The sequence below is a fragment of the Martes martes genome, assembly GCF_963455335.1.
Source record: "Martes martes genome assembly, chromosome: 11".
Classification (NCBI taxonomy): Eukaryota; Metazoa; Chordata; class Mammalia; order Carnivora; family Mustelidae; genus Martes; species Martes martes.
In genome coordinates this window covers 105,661,817-105,683,023 of record NC_137899.1, presented here as the reverse complement: position 1 = coordinate 105,683,023, position 21,207 = coordinate 105,661,817, and the positions used below count along the sequence as shown (strand labels likewise).

The window sequence follows — 21,207 nt, the reverse complement described above, 5'->3', positions numbered from 1 at the left end:
TCAGCCCAATGGAGACCGTCCCTCACCCACCGGCCTTGATGGAATTGGGCGATGCTTCCCCACCTTGCCTAGAGGTGGGCGCTCCCCTGAGAATGTTGATTCTTCCCAAACCATAGGACTGGGGGGGCAGGGACAGAGCTTGGGTCAAGTTCTGGGGGCCCGACTGGCTGAGCCCCGATAACAGTCTCTTCAAAGCCCAGCTAGATGGCTCTCAAGGTGCCCCCCTCCCTCCACACCCCCCAAAGTCATCTGCACGGACGCCTGCCTGGACTGCTGGGGACATCATCCCACCGTTCTGAGGGCCGAGTCTTCACCCTGGCCTCTCCCACCTCCCCGGCTGGGCTGGGGTCCAGGGAGACCTTCAACTTCACAGACGACACTCCAGGGCCAGCACTTCCATCCTCCACCAAGAGTCCCCCCTCTCTCCCTTGCTTTTTTCTGGAACAGTTCCTCTCTAGGAGTGAGATGGGGGTGGGGGTGAGAGGGGAGGGTGTGTTCTGCAAAATGGGAGATTTCAGGTTTTATTTTTCTGGTTTAAATAGGACTTTTAGGTTGTTGTTTTTGTTTTGTTTTGTTTTGTTTTTTCCTGAAAGAAGTGCAGGGATCGGGAACCCCAGCATTGCTGGCTCTGGGCCCTGGGCCCTGCGTGACCAAAACAGCACTCCCCCCGGACCCTGCCCCACCCTGGGCTGTGGGCCCCGAGGCTCTGAGGGCTGCTCGCAGAGCCCCACGGAAAGCCAGCGCCTCCGATGTGGATGAGCCTGGATTCCACATTCAGCTCATCCCGGCCTGCACTTTGCTCCGATCGATCCCTCGGTGGGGGTGGCGTGCGCGAAGCCGTGCCCACTCGCCACTGCCCCCAGGCACAATGGGCCTCCGCCCACCACGCAGGCCCCAGCACCGGCTCCCTTCTCTGAGCTGGGGTGCAGCAGCAGACACGCTTGGCCCGGCCAGCCGGACGGTCCCTCAGGCCACTCTGTCCCAGCTCCTGAGCATGCCTGCAACCCTTTTCCAGAGGGTTAAAAATCATGCATTAGCTGAAACACAATAAAGGAGAAGCATTTTGCTATTTTTCCCAGGCGCTGAAAGCACGTCAAACAGCAAGGCTTTAAGTTGTGGTCAGTGAGAGTCACCAGCATCCCAGGGTGTTGAATATGCGGGAGGGGGCGCAGACCCTCTGTCTTTAAAACGCAGGGAGCCCTGGCCTGCAGGATAAAGTCTCTGGGAAAACAAAACAAAAACCAAAACAACAACGTTTAAATACGACCTGGGCAGCTCTGGCCCTCAAACATTTCAGAGAATATTTGTTTGATGACCAAAGCTTGGAAAGGGAGGGGGGGGTCTAGACTGTCCTTTAAAACTTAAGTTGGTTTTAACTGAAGCACCTACCATTCTGGAGAAAGGGAAGGGGGAACACACGCTCCGCACAAAGCAGGGGGTAAGTGGGTGTTATCCTAAGGAGCGTGTGCCTCCTCCCTCCCGCCCACCTTTGTCTCCGGAAAGATTTTTTTTTTTTAAACTCAAAGACTTCAGGTGAAAATAAAGCAACTGCAGCAGCAGAAAAAAAAATTTAGTCTTTTTTAGGGTTAAATATCAGAAGACAAGCTTGCGCTGCTTTGGCCAATCAGATCCGCCCCTGCTGGCTATAATATAGCGCGGAGGGCAGCCTGTCTCGCAAGCTCTCCCGGCTTGCTACCATTTAAAATCAGACTCTTTTTGTCTTTTGATTGCTGTCTTCAGCCCCAACTCCGATGTGTTCCGTTATCAGCGACCAGCAGCCTGCCGTGCCAGCCCCCGTCTGGGTGGGGATCGGTGGCCAGTCTCCCGCAGCCGCGGCGGGCGAGGTTATATAGGAAGAGAAAGAGCCAGGCAGAGAGCGAGGGAGCCAGCAGCGAGCCGAGCGGGGAAGGGAGAGCGCAAGCCCCGGCGCACAGGCACACGCGCTCGCACTCGCGCACACAGCCCCGCGCGGGGACGGCGTGGAAGGCACTGGGCGCCGCGGACAAGATGCTGCCGCTGGGGAGACGTCTGCTGGCGGTGCTCGTCTCCGCACTGCTGCTGTGCCCGGGGCTGGCGTGCGGACCCGGCAGGGGATTTGGGAAGAGGCGGCACCCCAAAAAGCTGACCCCTTTAGCCTACAAGCAGTTTATCCCCAACGTGGCTGAAAAGACCCTAGGGGCCAGTGGAAGATACGAAGGGAAGATCTCGAGAAACTCGGAGCGATTTAAGGAACTCACCCCCAATTACAACCCCGACATCATATTTAAGGATGAAGAAAACACAGGAGCGGACCGGCTGATGACTCAGGTAGAAACCCAGCGCCGGGCGTGGAATGTGCTCCTTTCACGGGGGGGCTGTGTGTGAGCAGCCGCTCAGACCGAGTCTGCTGGCTCCTCCGGCGGATGGCAAGGCGACTTCGCCCTCTCCCTCCCCACCCACCTGCCCGCCGCCACCCCTGCCTCTTCCCCGAGGGGAACGAGGTGAGGGGTCCAGCGGGAGAAGTTTAGGGTGGGGTGGGGGTCAGGATGGCAGGTGTGGTCCACCGTGGCCCTGATTTGCACTGTCCTGCTGGGATGGCCTTCCCATCCTGCCCCAGCTCTGGCTCGTAACTTGGGGAGACCTCCGCTCTGGGGGCATCACGGCCCTCCCCAGCTGGGAATGGGAATGGCAGGAGGGGGGCAGAAATCCCCCGAAACATAAAGTGGCTTCCAGGTCACTGTACAAATGCAGCCTTGGGCAGGAGACAGGGGAGCTCACGCATTCCCTTCTCCACTGCGCTCTCCTCTCCCACCAGCACCCCCACCCCGCCGCCCCCCACCAAAGACGCTCAGTGGGAAAAGCCGGGAGGCAGTGCTGACAAAAGGCAGGGGCTCCCCAGGCGCCGCCTGGTCCCTGAGTGCCTCGCACAGCTCCACTCCCGGCGCACCCCGGGCAGCGGTGCCCATCAGAGTGTGAACGTATTGATATTTCTTTAAGGATGCGCGTCCATTCTCCCGGGCCGCGGTCCTTGAGGGGAGGGACTTAGAACTTCCCGGCGTTGCATCACTCCGGCCAACCTGCGGGCACGCACCGAGGAGCTAGCGGGAGGGGGCTAGGACGGACGCCCAAGCCAAACTCGCGCCCCCCTCCCTCCGCACCTCTGCTTGAGCCTTCCGGCTGCCAGTCTCCCCGCCAACCGTAGACTTTCTGAAACTCCAGGCACGTATAACTGAGCTAGAAATGGACTTCCTGGCAAATATAGGTCAACATCCCTTTTATTGCCCTATTAAAACATCCAAGTCCTATCTGCCGGGCTCGGAGCGCACCGCAGCGGACGGAGCAGCGGCGGCGGGGCGCAAGGACAGGGGAGGGTGGGCGGGGATGGCGGGGCGGGGAGCCCCCTCCGGCCGCTCGCCTCCCAGCCGGATTGGGGCGGCCAGGCCGGAGGGAGGAAGGAGACGCGCAGCCGGCCGGAGCGGACGGAGGGGGCCGAGGGAGCCGACCACGGGGTCCTTACCGGCCTCCCCCGCCCCGCGCTCGCATCTGCTCGCGACCACCTTAAATCCGGCCCGCGAGTGTGGACGCGCGCCTGTGCCCGCGAGCGGCGCGAGCGACAATGAACTCCGCGCAGGCCGCGGGGCGCCGGGGGCGCGGCCGGCTGCGGGGACTTCTCCGACCTGGGTCCCCTCGCTGCCCGCGCGCGGGGGGGCGGCCTTCCCGGAGTCCCTCGGAACCGGGGTCAGCGGGAGGCGAGGCCGGGAAGGCGGCGGGGCGGGGGGCGGCGGAGGCCCCGGAGCCCGCGGGGTCGGCGTGCGCGCGGGGCTGCCGCGCGGGGCCGACGCCGGCGAGGGGCCCCCGGGTCCCGCCGCAGGTCGCGGAGCCGCGAGCGCGCGGAGCCGCGCACCCCGGCGGCCGCACCTCGGCGTCCCCTCCTCCGGGGCGAGCGGTCCGCGCGGCCGGGGCTGCGGCGCTGGGCGCGGGCCGGGGCCGCGGGGGCTCCGACGGCCGGCACGGTCGGGGTCGCCGGGGGCGCAGCGCGGAGCCTCGGGCCTGGCGGTCCCGCCGAGGCCCCGGCCCCGGTCCCTCGCCCGGCCGCCCGCCGGGGACCCGCGGCCCAGCAACCCCGCGCCGGCCACTCCGGCCACCGCGCGCGCCGGCAGCGTTTGAACTTCTGACCTTCCGTCAACTTCCCTCAGACGAACGAAACGAAAACAAATACTTTTTTCCCTTAGGCAGTGGCCATTCCCTTTCCCAGCACAAAAGGACGGGGGAGGGGCAGCCGACGTGGGGGTGGGGTGGGGAGAGCCGGGCCAGGATTGTCACGCACCCCGCAGATGTCCCCTGAAAACGCGGGTGGCCGGTGGGGCGTGCTGCCCGGCGCCCTGCGGGTCACCCTCTCCCGCCCTCGCTTCTTCCCGGGCTCTAAGGGTCGGGGCGGGGGCGGCGGACCGGGGGTGAAGGGCAGGGCCAGGGGCGAAGGGGTGAGGCGGGGAGCGCCTCCCCGGCCACAGGAGCTCGGCGCTCCTCGGGGACCTGTTCCCCCGCCGCCGGCCCCGCACTTCACACCGGCACCCAGCTTCTGCCCTGGGGGCGCGCGTCCCTCGTCCCCGGGCTGGCCGTCCCTCCGCGCCTCTCCCGTCTGTCGCTCTAACGTGACCGCCGCCCAAGTCCCTCAACCATGGCAAGACCGTCCCCGGTGGAACTTTCAGAGCAGTTCTGGAACGCAGGAGCTCCTGGTTAATATTAACTCGGAGAGGGGGGAGCGCAGACAGACACGCTCGCCCCGCAGGCGCGGGTGCCAGGCGCGGGCGCGGCGGCCGGGGGCTCCGGGGGCAGGAGGCGGCCGCCGGGGCAGGGCCTGAGGGCCGCGGGAGGGACAGCCGGGGACGCCACGCCGAGTAGATTTCTGTGTGCGTGGCCGGCCCCGAGCTTAGGGGAGGGTTCGAGGAGGGTGTTCCTGTTGGATAGGAGGGGTCCGCCTTCCCAGAGTGGGGGCAGGGGGGTGGAGACAGGTGTGTGGGGAATGGGGGGTCTCTTTTGAAGTTGGGACACCCCTCCCCCGCACTGGGAAAGCCTGGCGGCCGTTGGCGGTGGCAGTCCCGCTCGGGCTTCTGGGCACGGGACGGCTGCGGAGACAGGGGAGGTGGCGAGGGCTCAGACGCGGGGACCACCTTGGCCTCCGCCGCCCAGAAGCCCGGCCCGGCGGCCCCGCTGCGCTTGACGGTGGCCGCACGGAGCCGGGCCGGATTCGCGGCGCACGACCCAGTGAAATGCTACCGGCCTGGGCTTCCCTTCGCCCGCGCGTCTCCGGCCGGCCGGGCGCACAGCGTCCTGCAGGCACCGGGCCGCGGCCGCGCCACGCCTGGGGGAGCCCGGGGAGGGCGCGCGGGGAGCGGGGCGCCGCTCGGGCCTGGCTCGGCCTGGGGCTCCTCGCCCGGGGCCCTGCACCTCGTGCCCTGGGGGCGCAGCTCCGGGCGGCGGGGGCCGGAACGTGGCCTCCCCATCCCGCCCTCCGCTCGCCAAGCTGCCCCGCGGAGAGCCCTGGCGGCTTCCTCTGATCCTCAGCAGAAGGGAGCGGGGCTGCCACGGGGCCCGGGACGCGGGCGGTGTGCGTGCGCGTGTCTGCGGTGTGCGCCTGCGCGGCCGGCCTCCCGCCCGGCTCGGAACGGACCCTGGTTTACTGATTGATTTTCATGTAAAACGCGTCCAATCCTCAAGATGACCTCACTCAAACTCTGCCCTTCCGACTTTATTATTATTATTATTATTACAGAAAACTGCTGGCGGGCCCAGAAACCTTGCCAGCGCCGACCTGTTAGCAGGGCCGCCCCCTAGCCGCCCCCCCCCCATTTGTTGTATGTTTAACCCTACAAGCGTAGGACGGTTTTTATGGCCGGCCGACACACAGCGCTTTCCTGTTGCGCGGTCTCCACCGCCCCACAAAGCGCGGACCGAGGCACAGCCAGAGCTCCCCGCCCGCTCGGTCGGAAACCCCCAGCCTGCTACTAGGGTCCTGACGGAGTCTTCCTTGCACCCTGCTTATGGGGTGCCAAAGCCCTGGCGGGGATCAGCCCTACCCGCTGCGGAGGTCAACTTGAAGTTGTCCTGCGTCCCCTGGGCCTGGCTGTCCCGGGAATACCCCTTCCGGATCCTGCCACCATTTCCCTCCTTTGAATCCCGCACCCCAGCACCACTGCACACTCCCCGGTAGCGAGTTAGTGCAAACACACACGCGAACTTGCCGCGGCTGCTTTTTCTTGCATCCTTCTCCGAATGTGGCCCGAGAAGTACAGGGGAGGCCCCCCCAACCCCGAGTTCCACTTGGCCTTCGCCTGTGTCCTGCCCATCCGGTGTTTCTCCGCCAGCACAGCCCCCGCAGCTCCCTCCCGGGTGGGGTGGGGGGTACTCCCCAAAGGTTCTGAGGCCTCGGGCCTCTCTGGCTCCCCATCCCCCACCCCTCACACCCCGCCCCCTCCCGCGCCCTCCCTCCGCCTCTTAAGTTTGCTCTTCAAACTTGCAGGACGCCATTCTACTCTGGGGCCAAGAAAACAAGAGGGGGAAGGGAACAGGTTAAGGAAAACAAGAGACACAGTCAGAAAAGCCGGAGAAAAGAGGGCTATGAAGACAAGGAATGTGGCCGTCCAGATAAAGAACGTCTGTCGTCGGGCCTGGCCCACATTGAAAATCATAACTCACCTGCTTGCCTTTCACTTGGGCCCCTCCCGCCCCCTCCCTGTGGCGATCAGCTTCCCACCTCCCTCCCGCCCTAAGGCTGGATCCAGGGCTCAGATAGGCACAGGGCGAGGAGGGAGGGTCCAGAGATAACCCAAGGCTTTTCACTGTGTAAGAAGCGCACCGCCGGGTTCTTTATTTCTCCTAAGTTGCACCCTGGGCCTCTCTCCCGCCTCCTGGTGAGGAGTTAGGCTGGGCCCAAGGGTGGAGCCTTGCGCAGGTGGGAAGAAATGGGCACACGGAAAGGGATGGGAGGAGAGTGGAGGGCATCTCTGGGGAGGAGTGAGCCATTGGGGGGGGCAGTGCCTGGCAGGCCCTGCGGTTACTGTCTGAGACACACGCAGTTTACTTGTCTCAAAAAAATGTCCTCTCCTTCTCCGGCTGCGCTAGGATCTCTGCTGGCTCAGATCTTGGAGACAGGCCCTCGGTCCTTCTGCGAGAGGACTGGCTCCTCCAGCAGACGCGACCCCATCCTCGCCCCTTAGTGCACCTCCGCCAAGCGAGCTGGGCGCCTTCCAGGCCTTGTCCCCCTACTTGTCCACAGAGCCCTTATCCTCAGGGACTGGGCCAGGCAGACGATGTGGGGACCGGGGTGGGCGGCAGACCCAGGACTAATGTCTGCCGGGGCCCCCTTCTCTCCGCAGAGGTGTAAGGACAAGCTGAATGCCTTGGCCATCTCGGTGATGAACCAGTGGCCCGGCGTGAAGCTGCGGGTGACCGAGGGCTGGGATGAAGACGGCCACCACTCAGAGGAGTCGCTGCACTACGAGGGCCGGGCCGTGGACATCACCACGTCGGACCGTGATCGCAGCAAGTACGGCATGCTGGCGCGCCTGGCCGTGGAGGCCGGCTTCGACTGGGTGTACTACGAGTCCAAAGCCCACATCCACTGTTCCGTGAAAGCAGGTGAGGTGGCGGGCCCAGCCTTCCCCACGCCCCTACCCGGTGCCCGCAAAGCCTCCCCACCCACCCTCCTGACAGCTCCAGAGCTGCCCCTGAGTCGTGGCCATGGTGCCCCATGGTGGGATCCCAGGGCAAGAGACAGATGCTTGTGGGCTGGGGGGAAGCAGGAGGGGCAGGGAGGGCTGGAACTGGGGGATAACTCGCGTGTCTGGTGTGGGGTCACAGCCTGTAGAAGTGGGGGGACTGCCCCTACCTTTGAGCTACAGAGGCCTGAGGGGCTCCAAGCCCAGATGTGGAGGGCATGTGGCTTCCTGAGCCCCCCCACCCCGCTTCCGGAGCCCCCCCCCATGCTTGCGCACGCGCACACACACCTCGGCAGGTGGTGGAGACAGGGAAGATGGGGGAAGGGATCTTCCTGGGGCACTGGTGGCCTAGATCGTTCCTCTTGTTTAAGGCTTAAGAATCAGCCCAGGAGGGTCTGCCCAGGGTGTTAGCCCCTGGCCCTCTTGCTCCCTGCTGAGGGTCTGTGGACACTAACCTGCCACTAACTGGCGGGCTAAGCCTCTGGGGAGAGGCCTGGTGGGAGGTACTAACCGCGGTGGCTACCGCTGCCAGCGTCTGTAGGCCGAGAGCCAGGAGCATCCGTCCTGATTAGGAGCCCACTGGGTTGCCCTGAGCCGCAGGCAGGGTCAGGAGTACGGCGGGAGTCTGCGGCGCGGGCAGCCGGCCCTGTGCTGGTGGCTTGCCTGGGCCTACACCGCCACACGCTGTCGCTGGCGAGGAACAGCCGAGCCGGGAAGGCTCCGCACCCACCGCAGACCTCCCAGCTCCCAGGCTATCTCTGCGGATCTCCCCGTCTTCCCGCGGAAGCTGGCCCGTTTAGCAGAGCAGTTCCGGTGAATTTCGGAGGCGCCGTGCCTCCCGCAGCGCCCCCCGCAGCGTTGCCTACTTGTCTCCTAAACTGTGTCTTAGCAGCATGTGTTAGTAGAGAAACACTTTCAAGGTGTCAAGACACACTTGGTAGGGAAGGAAAGTAGTGGTTTCTAACCACAACAGAAAGAGAAGGTGTGGAAGGGGCGGTGGGGGGCCGGCTGGGCTTCAAGCCGGAGAAAGGGGGCACGGGCGAGCGGTGCCCCCACTTCGCGGGGCCCCGCGGCGGGAGGCCCCCAGATGCGCCCTTCTCGGGACCTCGCGGTTGCGCTCCCGGGGCGCGTGGCCCCCTCCTGGGCTGACCTGCCCGCGGGGTCCCCCTGGCGGGGGTCCCTAGCGGTCTCCTCGCAGGTGCGCCGCGGCAACCCCGCGTGGGGACTGGGATCGCGGGCCGGGGAGGGCAGCCCCGGGGGGAGGGGCGCAGAGCCGCTCATCGGCATTCGGCGCACGCGGGCGGGGCGCGGGGCGTTGCGTGTCAAGCAGGGTCGTGCGACTGGACGACTCGGGCTCGCCTGCGCCCCGGGTCGCATTCCGGGGGGCGCCGGCGGGCCTCCAACGGCCAGGCCCGCACTTCATGCCGCAGAAACCGATGAGAAGATTAAAAACCCTCTGTAATTCCGGCCGAAGATTCTCTCTGGCACCTCTGTTTGCGGAAAGCATGATCCCGGAGATCGGAATGCGGAGCCCTCCCCGCCCCCCTCCGCGGCCCCCGCTCCCCGCCCCGCTCCCGCCATTGTCCTCGGGACCGGGAGCCTCAGAGCGCGACCGAGGGCTCGGGAAAGCGGGGAGTCCGGGGGCCTTGAGAGGCGGCCGCCGCCCGCGCTCGGAGCAGGCCCCGCCATTTAAAATTCAAATACGCGTCCCGAGAGCCGGCGAGAGGCCGGGCTGTGCAAACAGAGCTTGTGGGGCCCGGCCTGGGGAGCCCGCGCGCGGCCCGCGGGGGGCGGGGGGACGCACCTGAGCAAATAGGGAGGGGGCGGCGAGAGGGGGGAGGGGCTGGAAGCAGCCCCTCTTCCGAGTGTGTCCCGTTGACGGCCGAGAGCGCGACAGTGCCGGGCCCTTCGTGGGGTTTTAATTAGGGGATCCACACAAGCCCGGGGTTCTCGCACCTCGCCCGGGTCCCTGGAATGTTTGTCCAGTTGCTACAGCGACCACAGCTCTTTTCCACCCCCGCCCCCGCCCCCCAGTCCCCCGCCCCCGGCCGCACCGAGGCCCCCGGCGGGGCTGGGCGCTGGGGGGTGGGCAGGCGACGGGTCCCCCCGGCTCGGCCGGGGTGCGGGGCGCGCGCGGGAGCGCCGCACCGCGCCGGGCTGGGGGGGCGGGAAGGAAGGAGGTGCCCCCCCCCCCGCGCCCGAGGGAGCTCAAGGAGGCTTCCAAGTGCAGAGCAAATACCCTGCGAACTCAGGGCGAGGTCGGGTGTGCGCCGAGCCGGGGGCTGGGGCGGGAGGAAGGCGGAAGGGAAGGAGTGTAAGCGGCCTCCCGCCGGAGACGCCAGCCGACCCTTGTCGCGGCCGGTCCGCCCCTAAGAGCGCCGTGGAGGAATGCGTCTGCGTCTGAATTTTGTCCCCGAGACGGCGGCGCTGCGGGAGCGAGGCCGGCCGCACCCGCGGGGGCGCCCTCCCCGGGGCGCACTCCCCGGGGCTCCCCGAGGCCGCGCGCGCCCCTGCCCCACTCGTGCCTCCCCGCGGGCGCTCACCACCCTGTCCCCTCTTCTCTCCCTCCTCCAACCCTCGCAGAGAATTCGGTGGCGGCCAAGTCCGGCGGCTGCTTCCCGGGCTCGGCCACGGTGCACCTGGAGCAGGGCGGCACCAAGCCGGTGAGAGAGCTGCGCCCCGGGGACCGCGTGCTGGCGGCCGACGACCAGGGCCGGCTGCTCTACAGCGACTTCCTCACCTTCCTGGACCGCGACGACGGCGCCAAGAAGGTCTTCTACGTGATAGAGACGCGGGAGCCGCGCGAGCGCCTGCTGCTCACCGCCGCGCACCTGCTGTTCGTCGCGCCGCACAACGACTCGGCGGCCGCGGAGCCGGAGGCGCGGGCGGGCGCGGGGCCGCCGCTGGGGGCCGCGCCGGGGCGCCGGGCGCTCTTCGCCAGCCGCGTGCGCCCGGGCCAGCTCGTGTACGTGGTGGCCGAGGGCGGCGGGGGTCGCCGGCTCCTGCCGGCCGCGGTGCACAGCGTGACGCTGCGCGAGGAGGCCACGGGCGCGTACGCGCCGCTCACGGCGCAGGGCACCATCCTCATCAACCGGGTGCTGGCGTCGTGCTACGCGGTCATTGAGGAGCACGGCTGGGCGCATCGGGCCTTCGCGCCCTTCCGCCTGGCGCACGCGCTCCTGGCCGCGCTGGCGCCCGCGCGCACGGACCGCGGCGGGGACGGCCACGGCGGGGACGGCGACGGCGGGGACGGCGACGGCGGGGGCGGCGGCCACCTGCCCCTCCCCGCGCCGGGTGCGGCCGACGCGCCGGGCGCCGCGGGCATCCACTGGTACTCGCAGCTTCTCTACCAAATAGGCACCTGGCTGCTGGACGGCGAGGCCCTGCACCCGCTGGGCATGGCGGTCCCGTCCAGCTGAAGGCCGGGGGCCGGCGAGGGCGCGGGGGCGGGCGGGGGCGGGCGGGGGCGGGGGGCGCGACAGCGAGGAACAGCAAAGGACACACGGAAAAGCGCACGGAATGAGACTTTAATTATAATAATAATTAATAATAATAATAAAGTAGGACAGTCCAAAGTAGACTATAAGGAAACAGAGACCCCGGGAAGTTTTGTCGTCGTGCTTAGTTTATATATATTTTTTTGAATTTTTGGTTGTTTTATTTTGTTTTTTTTTTTTCACCTCTCCTGGCTATTTATTTGTTTGGTATGAATAGATGTTTTAAATAATATGAACCGGACCTTCAAGAGCCTTAAATAGTTTGTTTCTCGGATAATTTATTATTATCATGTGAACTGTACTCACGGGGGAAAGATTATTTTGTGAGGCCAAGCGACCCGCTCAGAGTCTATTTTTCTACACGTCCCTCGCCCTGACTTTCAGAAAGCAAAACTCTGCACTCCGCACTCCTCCTTCCCACGCCTGCTTTTCGGCAAGAGTAAACTGAAACATGCTTCATGGGGGTCCACAAATTATATTTTTATACACAGAATTGTAAATTAGATTTTTTGAGAGATCAATACTTAACTGAATGACATTTCATTTTTGAAATAGTGTAAAATATGAAAATATATTATTTTAATTTAACTAGTTTCCAGTGTAACAGCCACCTCCTGTATGTCTTCAAGGGTTAATATTTGCTCCATCATTTCCATTTTGGCCATGTTCTTGGAAGTCAAGACTGTTACACACACACACACATACACACGCACGCACACACACACCGTTTTTCCTTTTTTCTCTTTTCTTTTTTTCTTTTTTTTTTCTTTTTTTGGACAAACTGGAAGAACTCTTATTTTTAACTTCAAAGAATTTATTAGAAAATAATATTTTTTAAAAGCGCACATAGTGATAAGCCCACAAGAATGGAGCCTGTAGTTTGTACAGAGAAAAACAAAGGATGTTTTTGCATTAATAAATTGAGAAATTACTGCTGTAAATTTACTAAAATGTATTTTTGAATATTTTGTAATAGTTTTATAGAAATAAAATGTGCCACGCACAGACTGGTTAGTATATAATAACTAAGAACTCCTGTCGCAGCCCCGTTTTCTTTTCTGTTCTGGCTTCTTTGTCTGGGAAACCTGGTGCTGACAGGAGTGCCCAGCGTGACCTTTAGATGTGTTGCTTATACTGTGAATTCAGATCAGCTTAAGTAGGAAACCAAAGTAGGAAACCAGACCAGCTTGTTTATTTCCACCGCTGGAGAGACCTCAGCTCTGTTCCTGTTTGTCCTGGGAGCGACAAACAGAGGCTGGGGTGCTGTGTGCGGGAGCTGCTCCGCGCTCACCCCCCAGCCCTGAGCTAGCGCAGCCCGAAACTCTCTCCCTGCGCTCCGTGTACTTGTCGGCAGACCTCGTGCCCTCCCCTGGGTGGCCCCCACTTGGAGAGCCTGGTCCTCTGGCCTCGAAGGGAGGAGGCCCCTAACTGCTTTGTGAAGTCCAGGGGTGCCATTTCCAGATGGGTCCCCAAGGAGAGGGCCAAGTGTTGACCTTCTCTGAGCCCCCCCGGGACCCTCGTGGCAGACCCACTGAGAAGCGCACATTCTCCACCTGCTCCCGGGGCGGGGGGGCCTGCACCCCAACCCCCGCAGTCGCGGCTGCTGGTCTCAGGGCTGCTGGGGTCCTCGGACCACGTTGGTGTTGTCGAGTCCAAGCCATCTGTCTGGAGTGGTTGTCCGGTGTAGACTTTCCTCCCTAGGGCACGGTCCCATTTTAGTGGGCACCCTGTGGCTGGTGCCCTAGGTCAGCTGCGTCCGGAGGGAGAAGTCCCCGTGCTTGGCATGTGTTAGAGTCTCTGCTGGGAGGGGCTCGGCCCTTGGCTGTCACTCTCAGCGTTCTGGTCCATCAGAGGCTACTGTCCTGACGTGTGCTTTGGGCCTAGTGTGTGAGCAGGCACAGCTCCGGGAGGGAGGCTGCGTGCGAACAGGGCCTCCGAGCACCTTCAGCCTGTCTGGAGGCTGGTTTGGGTCCGGGGAGCAGAACGGAGCCTTACGGCTTCGGGCAGGGGCTGGAGATGCTGTGCATCCGGGCCTGGGGTGGCGTCCTCAGCCAGAAGCACCGGCCCCCAAGGGGCTGCCGTGTGGCGGTTCCAGCATGCTGTGCCTCTTCCAGGAGGCCGTGGGCCTGGAAGGACGGTGCTGGACCCAGGGGGCCCGGCACACACCCCAGAGCCTGCCCTCTGCCGGCTTCCACGGGGCCAGGCCCTCCAGCCAGGAGTGGTCCTCGGTTTGTCTCTGTCAAAGACTTTCCTTTGGTCTTCTAGGTGGTTAGCAGGTGCGAGGTTCGCGGTCCCTGGTGGAATTTGGCGCTTTCAGCTCTGTTGACCGTCCCGTTCTGAGTCTAGCCCTGGCGTCCCCAACAGCTCTGGCTTCGCGGATTGCCGGACTCGTTAGCGGTCAGCCTGTTCGGCCCAAGGGAGCATTGGTGCACAGGCCAGACCCCAAGGGACCCATCTGTCGGGGACCACCAGTGCGGGGCACCCCAGGCCTGAGTAGCACCACCCCTCCAGTCTTACTGCTCCCCTGCTCTCCCCGTTCCGCGTCCACAGCCGCTCGCCCACGTTCACATTCAGAATCCTCCGTCTCGTGGCCGAGGAAAGGGAGCCGCGCCGTAGGGAAACCCGATACGGGCACCAGAGGGTGCGGTCCGCTCCCAGGGGACGCGGTGTCCACTGCGCCCTCCGGGTGCGTGGGGTGGAGAGTCTGTGCGAAGTGTCCACGCGGTGTCGCCGCCGCCTCCCTCGTGACTAAGTGCATATCTATTCCTGTCAAAAGCGTGTATCACAATGTACTTGAAACTGTTCTCTTTGTGCTCTATTGTTTGAATAATTAAAGCAGTTACAGAGACCTCCGGCCCTGTCTGTTCTGTGGCACAAATCCTGTCCCCCACGGTCCTCACGTCGTGCTGAAAGGCGAAAGGCCAAGTCTCCGGGAGGCCCCAGCTGCGCAGGCCTCGTGGCGGGGTGTGACCCAGCTGGGGAAGGCTCCCCCGCGCCGCGGATGCACGGGGCTGGGACATTCGGGGGACAAGGTGGCGCTGTCTGGTCCTGGTGGAGGCCCTCGGCTGCCAGCATCACACCCGCACGGCAAACATGGGCCAGACCTGCAAAGAATGCCAGTTGGTTGCAAGATTTGGCAAGAAAGTGGCAACGCACCGGCGGTGAGCCGGCGGCGGGGCTGGTGTGGGACAAGGCCTCTGACCGCGTTCTGAGCTCTCCAGTGACGTGTCCTTCCGAAAGGACGGGGCACTCGGAGGGGTTGGGAGGCCCTGGGAGGAGGGCTGCCGGGCGGCTTCTCATGAGCAAGTCACCGGACACGTGGTGAGCCCTGGTTTGGGGCACGCGCCCTGTTGGGCGTACGTTTTCTGACAGGGGTTGGCAAATGACAGCCGTGAGCTATGGGTTTTTACATATTTTTTTAAGGGCCGAAAAAAAACCCCCTACAGAATAAGATTTCATGACAGGTTAAAATTATAGGAAGTTCAGACTTTAGTGTCCATCCATAAAGTTATCTTGGAGCACCCTGCCCCCCCCCCCGCCCCGGGCTAATTCTTTCACACTCTGTCTGGCGGAGCCTTGGGGCACAGAAGGTGCCTCGGGAGCCACGTAGCCCACAGAGCCTGAGGTCTCTACTCGCTGGATCCTTACGGAGACAGTTTGCCACCTGTGGTCTAGGATGGGAAGACTTTGGCTGCGCCGCGGAGGCAGGAGGCTGGGGCAGGAACAGAGCGGTGTGTGTACACCAGCAAAGCCGCTCCCTGCCCACTTCTGTCCTTAGAGCCACGGAGAGGGTGGCAGATTCAGGGAGAGCCACCAGCAGCCGCTGGGACCTGCGGCGTAAGAGGCACAGCTGAGTGCGCAGCGGGCGTGCGCCAGCCCGGAAACGACCTGTCGCGCACGGCGGGGCGGGGACCGAGAGCAGAGGAAGAGGGGCTCCTCGAGCAGAGCCCTCAGGGGAGAAATCAGTACGTCTGGATTTGAGATAATCTTTCCCTTCTGGGGCTGAGTTTGATTTTCTCCAGTTAAGAAGAAAACCCTTAAGAAATAAAATTCACATTTTACCCTCTAAGCAAGCTCTGGGGCCTGCTCCCCGAGGCGTGGACACGGAATATCACCTTTTTAGTGCGTGTCTGTGGTTCTTGCCACGGGGGCCGCTGTGTCCCCAGAAGGGGGAACTGGCCTGAGTGAGGGGGCTGGAAAACCCGAAGACTGGAGATAAATTAGAATCGATACTATGCCCAGAATCCAAGGAAACCATTGCCCCGAACAAGAGATCTCCGTTTCTGGACGCCATCCCCCAGGTCAGGGCCGAAGTGTTTGCTTCCAGGGGAAACTGACGTCCTCTCCACCGGGGCCGCCCCTCGTCCCCGCGGGGGAATTCCTTCCTCCACACCCAGGAGAGGTCAAGGATTCGCTTTGAGAACCTGCCTCTGCCAGGCGGAAACACAAGCCGCTCCCGGGTCCCTGCGTCTGCCTCCCTGCCACCGTCCGCGACCTCGGCATCCTAGCAAACCCCTCGGCCAGACTGTGCCCAAGCTGCTCGCTCAGTGCCGGGCCACCCAACGGGAGGCCACGCACAGGCCCCGCTGAGCAGGAGCCTGTCCGAGAGGCAGGGTGGGCTGAAGGAGGTGGTGGGGTCCGACATTTGCTGTTTCGGATGGACCCCCCACGAGTGGGCTCCGGCACGAGAACACCAAGCACCCTTGCACCCGCCGGCTCACCTCCAGGTTATTACCAACGCCGGCCTTGTGGTTGTTCTCCCGACTGGGTGCTGCCTGCGGATGGCACAGTCCTCGTTCTGTGCCGGGGGCTCTGAGGGTCTGGGGTGAGCCTTGGCCCAGCCCCCAGCCCCAGCTCCCTGCACGGCCTTCCCCGGGGGCCTCTGTGGCCAACTTCCCTCCACCCCCCAGCCCCGCCGCCCCGGCAGCCAGCTCCCACTGCCGGCTGTGCACCCAGCCCTCCCGGGGGGGTCCCCGCTCCGCTGCACCGCACGGGTCCAGGGCCTGGGGAGGCTTGTGGGAGCAGGAGGCCCCCCGCCCCTCCCAGGTGCAGGCCGCGGCCCTCCGTGCGGGGAGGGCTCCTGGCAGCCGCCCGTGCCCTCCACGCTGCCCCTGGTCATGTCAGGCTGTGTGCGAGGAGGCTGGGAGCGGAGGGAACCGGGGCGATCCGGGGTGCTGGGTCAGCACAGCCCGCAGCCCGGGGCCCGGCCCCCCAGCGCCTCCAGCCTCCGCACCCTGCAGCCGGCGGGACGGAGCTCCCCTGAGTGGAGTCCGAGCGCCCTCTGCTGGTCGCGGTGCGAGAAGGCGGGCGCGGACTCCGGCCCCGCGGCCCCGGCCAGCAAAGCCGTGGACGGTGACCAACGGCCGGGGCTCGTCAAAACAGATGTCCAGGTGTCTTCCGAGAGCAAGGGACAGCAGATCAAGCCCCAGAGAGGAGTGTCAAGGAGACATGACGGGCCGGCTGGAGTGCGTGGCGCGGGCTGTCCCTGCTGTCAGAGCGGCCTGCCCTCCTCCCGCCCTCCATGACCCAAATTAAAGCTCAGCTGTCCCCGCCAGCCCGGCGGACCGGGTCTGGGTGGTGGGTCGGCACGCTCCAGGATGACTTTATTCTTGGATACCAGCGGCCAGCGGGGAGGAGCGGAGTTGTCCGTGTCCCCCATCTCGGGGGCAGCCGTGTTGCTCCTCTGCCGGGAGCTGCCGCTCCGTGTCCCCCCGCCCTCCGTGTCCCCCCCGTGTCTGGGCACCGGGCGCCGCGGAGGGAGGGGCGGCCGCAGCTGTGTGCAGAGCCGAGGGCTTGGGCAGACCCTCCTCCCAGCGGGTCTGGGGCTGCAGCACGGGCCTTGCTGGGCCACGCGGCCGGGACCAGACCCCTGGTCTCCACAGCCCTCAGCTCCTCTGCCTGGACACAGCTTCGCACGCCTTGGGGTGAGTGGGCGACCTGAGGGGAGGCTTATAGGAAGGATGGGGCCACACGGGGGGATAGCGGTCACGGGGGCCTCTCTGAGAAGCCCTGGGGCACGGGAGCCACGCTCCTCCTCTGTGTGGTCTGGGCGTCACTGAGAGGGAGCCAGGGACCGGGGACCTTGTGGCCCCACCACGACCCGCCCCTGGATCGGGAAGGGCTGCGGACACAGGGAGGGGAGGCGTCCTTGGCAACCCAGAAATGCTCCGGCTCGAATGTGAACGTTGTGGGGCTGGAGGCACTCTGATTCTCCGTGAACAGACCCTTGAGGTCGTCCTCAGTGGGGTCACTGCCATCGGGTACCCGCTGTCTCCTGAGAGCTGGTGGCCACGTCGGGCTGGCCGCCGCGGGGAGACCGGAACAAGAATGTAATGAAGCTTCCTTCCAGGGTGGCCCACCTGGAGAGGACCGCGCATCCTCAACCGGAAAGAAAAGGGGGCCTCCTGCCTGCCGGGGGATCCCGCCCAGCCCTGTCGGGGTGTCCTCCCGCTACCACCCAGGGCTGGGGGGGCCCGGAGCGGGGTCGGATGCCGCGGGGCTGGGGGTGGAGGGCAGAGCTGCAGACGGAACGCGCCCGCTCTCCAGGCCCCTTCCTTCCAGAGAGCACTTTCCTCCCTGCTGCCCCCGATCAGAGCCCAGGGGTCACTTCGATGGGGATCCAAGGCCACAGCGGATCTCCAGGCAGCCTCCGGGGCTGCGGATCAGGACAAGCGTCCCCTCGAGGCGTTCTCCTTTGTAAGGGAGAAGTTTCAGGAATGGCAGAACCTCTAGTGGGCCACAGCTCATGAGATGTCCAGAACCTTCCGTGCTGGAGCTGGTGCGAGCCTGCGCCGCGCCCAACCACATCGGACCCCCGCGGCGAGACGCGTGACCCGGGGCGCGGCCCCTTCCGCCCCAGCCGCAGGAACTCTGACAGCCTCCGCGCTTCCGGTCCAGACCGGGCCACGGACTGATTTCGGAGGGCAGCCCACGGGTTGGGGGAGCCGCTGAGGTCACTGCTTTCCCCCCGGCTCTGGGGCCCGATTGGGAGCGAGAGATGGAAGCCGGAGGGCACCTCCTGCCGTGGCTCCAAGCCCCGTGTCCCCGTCCCCGGGGGGCGGCCCAGAGGCGTCCCTGTCCGGCTCCCGGTGAAGAGCCCGGGTGTGCATCCCCGAGAGAGACACGGACTGTCCCACGGACCCCCGTGCCCCGTGCCCGCTCTCACGGGAAATGTTTCTCCCCCAGGCTGAGGCCGGAGGGGCCAGGAGGAGGCGAGCCCCCAGGATGGGGCCAGAACCAACAGGGAAACTGAGCCAGCCGTGCCCAGAGCCTGGGAAGTTCCACAGGGGCCTGGAGAGGGCTGCCTGGAGCACCGTACGTCCTCGGCCCTAACTACCCGCCCCTGTGGGAGGACACGAGAAAGACCCAAAGCCCCAAGGCGGCTCATCAGAGAGGTGGGGGCAGAGCCGGGGAGAGCGGCCATTCCGGGACGAAGCGCGTCTGGGCTGCACCCGCTCCCCGCACAGTGGGTCGGGGTCTGACGGACGTGGGTAGGTGCGGATTTGCTGCTTTCCCGTACTTTCCCAGTTCACTATAAGGAGTCCACTGCTCAGAAGGATAAACTTACTGTTAGCTTCGCGGGGCCCCGACCTGCTACTGTCATCGCAGGGCTGCGGTTGGTGGTCCGGGCCCCCCAGCCGGCGGCCCCCCACCTCTGGGGGCCGGGGGGGAGGACGGGCAGCAGCAGGGGCCCCGGGGGCGACCGGCACTGAGCCACGATGAGCCCAGCCTGGCCGGGACCCCCCGAAGCACTTGACACCAGGACCCCCGCGGGTGGGCCCCCGGACCCTGTGGAGGCCCGAGCTGTCCCCTGTGCTCTGCGGCGGCCACACGACCTCCCCGGCTGGAGCACTGAGCTATTTGTAGGCGGTGCTCCCATGGCGGTCCTAGAGACCAGGTGTTCAGTCAAAAAAGAGCCTTTTTAGGTCAGGGAAATGAGTTTAAAAATACTTTTGTCTGCCTGTGACTATGCCAAGCAGAGGGACACGGGCTCTGCCGCTTCGAGCAGCCACACACGGGCTTCTTCCTGGGGGACGCACTCTGGGCAGCCCTGGGGGTTCCCCACCCGTGGGCCAGTCCAAGCCCCGAGCCCCGAGCCCCGGCTCCGAGAGGCTGGGGTCCCCTCACCTGCCCCCACCCGCCGGCCGCCGGTGACCTCTGCTCCGCTTGTGGGGCAGGGGGACCCCCAGGGCAGCTTCCTAGGAGCCGGGCTCCCCTGCGCCCCCTTCCCACACCACAGAAGGTGTGGGACATGAGGGGCGTCTGCACAGACACACCCAGAGAAGGTTTCCCAGTGTGGCTGTGTGTGCACCTGTGAGTGTGTGAGTGTGCAAGTGTTCCGTGGGTGTGAGCGAGTGTATGAGGCGAGTGTGAGTGTGTGGGTGTGCACGCGGGAGTGCGTGTGGTGAGTGTGTGCCAGCGTGGGTGGGCTGCGCGAGTGTACCGGTGAATGTGAATGAGATTGTGGTGAGTGTGCAGGGCCCGTGTGTGTGTGTGAGTGTGCAAGCACGTGGAGTGTGCTGTGGGTGTGCGTGGGGGTCTGTGCAAGTGTGGGAGGGGCCGGCAGTGGGCGTACGGGAGGGCCTCTCCGGGACGGGGCGGGGTCTCTCTCCCGCCCGGGGCTCGGTGGGGAGCCGCCCTCCTCTGAGTGAGGCACCTGCCCGCCAGACGTCAAGGGCACAGAAGGTCAGGGAGCTGGGGGAAGCCGCCTTCTCCCCTCGAGGGCAGCGCCAGCTGAGACTAAATGCTAAAGCCCTGGGGAGTCAGACTTGAAGTCACGTCTTAAATATCAAATCCTTCTCGGCGATCAGGTTTTGAGAGGAACGGAGCAGGGAGGGTGGCCGCCCTGGGACAGGCGCTGTGGGGCCAGGGGCAGCGGAGAGGCGGGCGCGGTGGAAGTACGGGCAGCCCAGGCCACCGGCTCCCGCAGGCGAACGCCCTCCCTGCCTGCCCGAGGGTGAGTGGCAGAGAAAATGGGGCACGGAGACGATGGGGATTCTGGGTTTTTTGGTTTTGGTCAGAAAGTTGCTCACTAGGCATCTTAGGAACTTACGAGGCTGTTCTAGGGGCTAAGAAGGACCTTAAAGGAGTCATGCACTTGGGGACCCCTGGGGGGCTCAGCCTTAAATGTCTGTCTTTGGCTGAGGTCATGATCCCAGGGTTCTGGGATCGAGCCCCACCTTGGGCTCCCTGCTCAGTGGGGAGCCTGCTTCTCCCTCTGCCCCTGCCTGCTTACGCACTTTCTGTCTCCCAGATAAATAAATAAAATCTTAAAAAAAAAAAAAAAAAAAGAATTCATGCACTCTTCAAGTTTCCTAGCAGGAGAGGAAAAGACCCACATTACTAGCCGTGAAACAGAGAGTGGCTTTTTCTTCCCATCTTTATCACCAATAAGTGATAGCGACTCTGCACCAGGTTTTCCTCCCCCGACCCTGAAACTGCTCTCGTCCCTTCACAGATGAGGACAGGAACCTCTAGGAAAGCAAATGGTTTTTCCCAGATTGCCTGGCTAAGGGAGGGAGCTGGGACCGGAACACTCCGCTTTGGAGCCCACGGTGCGCCTTGCCTCGTCAATCCACCTGCCGCAAGGAGGGAGCGAGGAAACCTGCGCCGGCCCCTCCCCGGACCGCTCCTCCCGGCTCCCCCAGGCCTGGCCTTTCTCCCCAGCGGCCGTGTCCCTCCTCGTCCGTCCTCCCACCTCTCCAAACTCTGCCTGCGCGCAGCCCCCAGCTCCCGAGTAAACGACGGGAGAAGTGGGAAGAGGAAGAGTCTTTAAAAACTCGGTGTACGTAGAGTTGGTGTGGGACTGGGGGCAGGACGGCCATGGTAAGTAATGTCACCGTGACACCACGCGCCAGGAAGTCACCAAAGCCTGGGAGGTCTGTGTCCACCAGCCTAGCAACTCTACTGCGGGCACCGGGATCAAGGGAGCGGCCAGACTTGCTCGGGCCCGGGTCCTGTCATATTTCCACGGGGGCGCCCGTAGCCCGCCAACCTGGGCAGCAGCTTCTGTG

The 21,207-nt window shown here is 64.3% G+C and overlaps 1 protein-coding gene across 1 annotated transcript; it reads left to right on the top strand.

Annotated features, from left to right (window-relative positions):
• Positions 1-1,803: 1,803 nt before the first annotated feature.
• Positions 1,804-11,116, top strand: SHH (sonic hedgehog signaling molecule; the record flags this gene model as incomplete). The annotated part of the gene is made up of 3 exons (XM_080818486.1): positions 1,804-2,307; positions 7,356-7,617; positions 10,281-11,116. The coding sequence occupies exons 1-3, from the start codon at positions 2,008-2,010 to the stop codon at positions 11,114-11,116; spliced, it is 1,398 nt and encodes a 465-aa protein (XP_080674612.1). The 5' UTR covers positions 1,804-2,007.
• Positions 11,117-21,207: the final 10,091 nt, after the last annotated feature.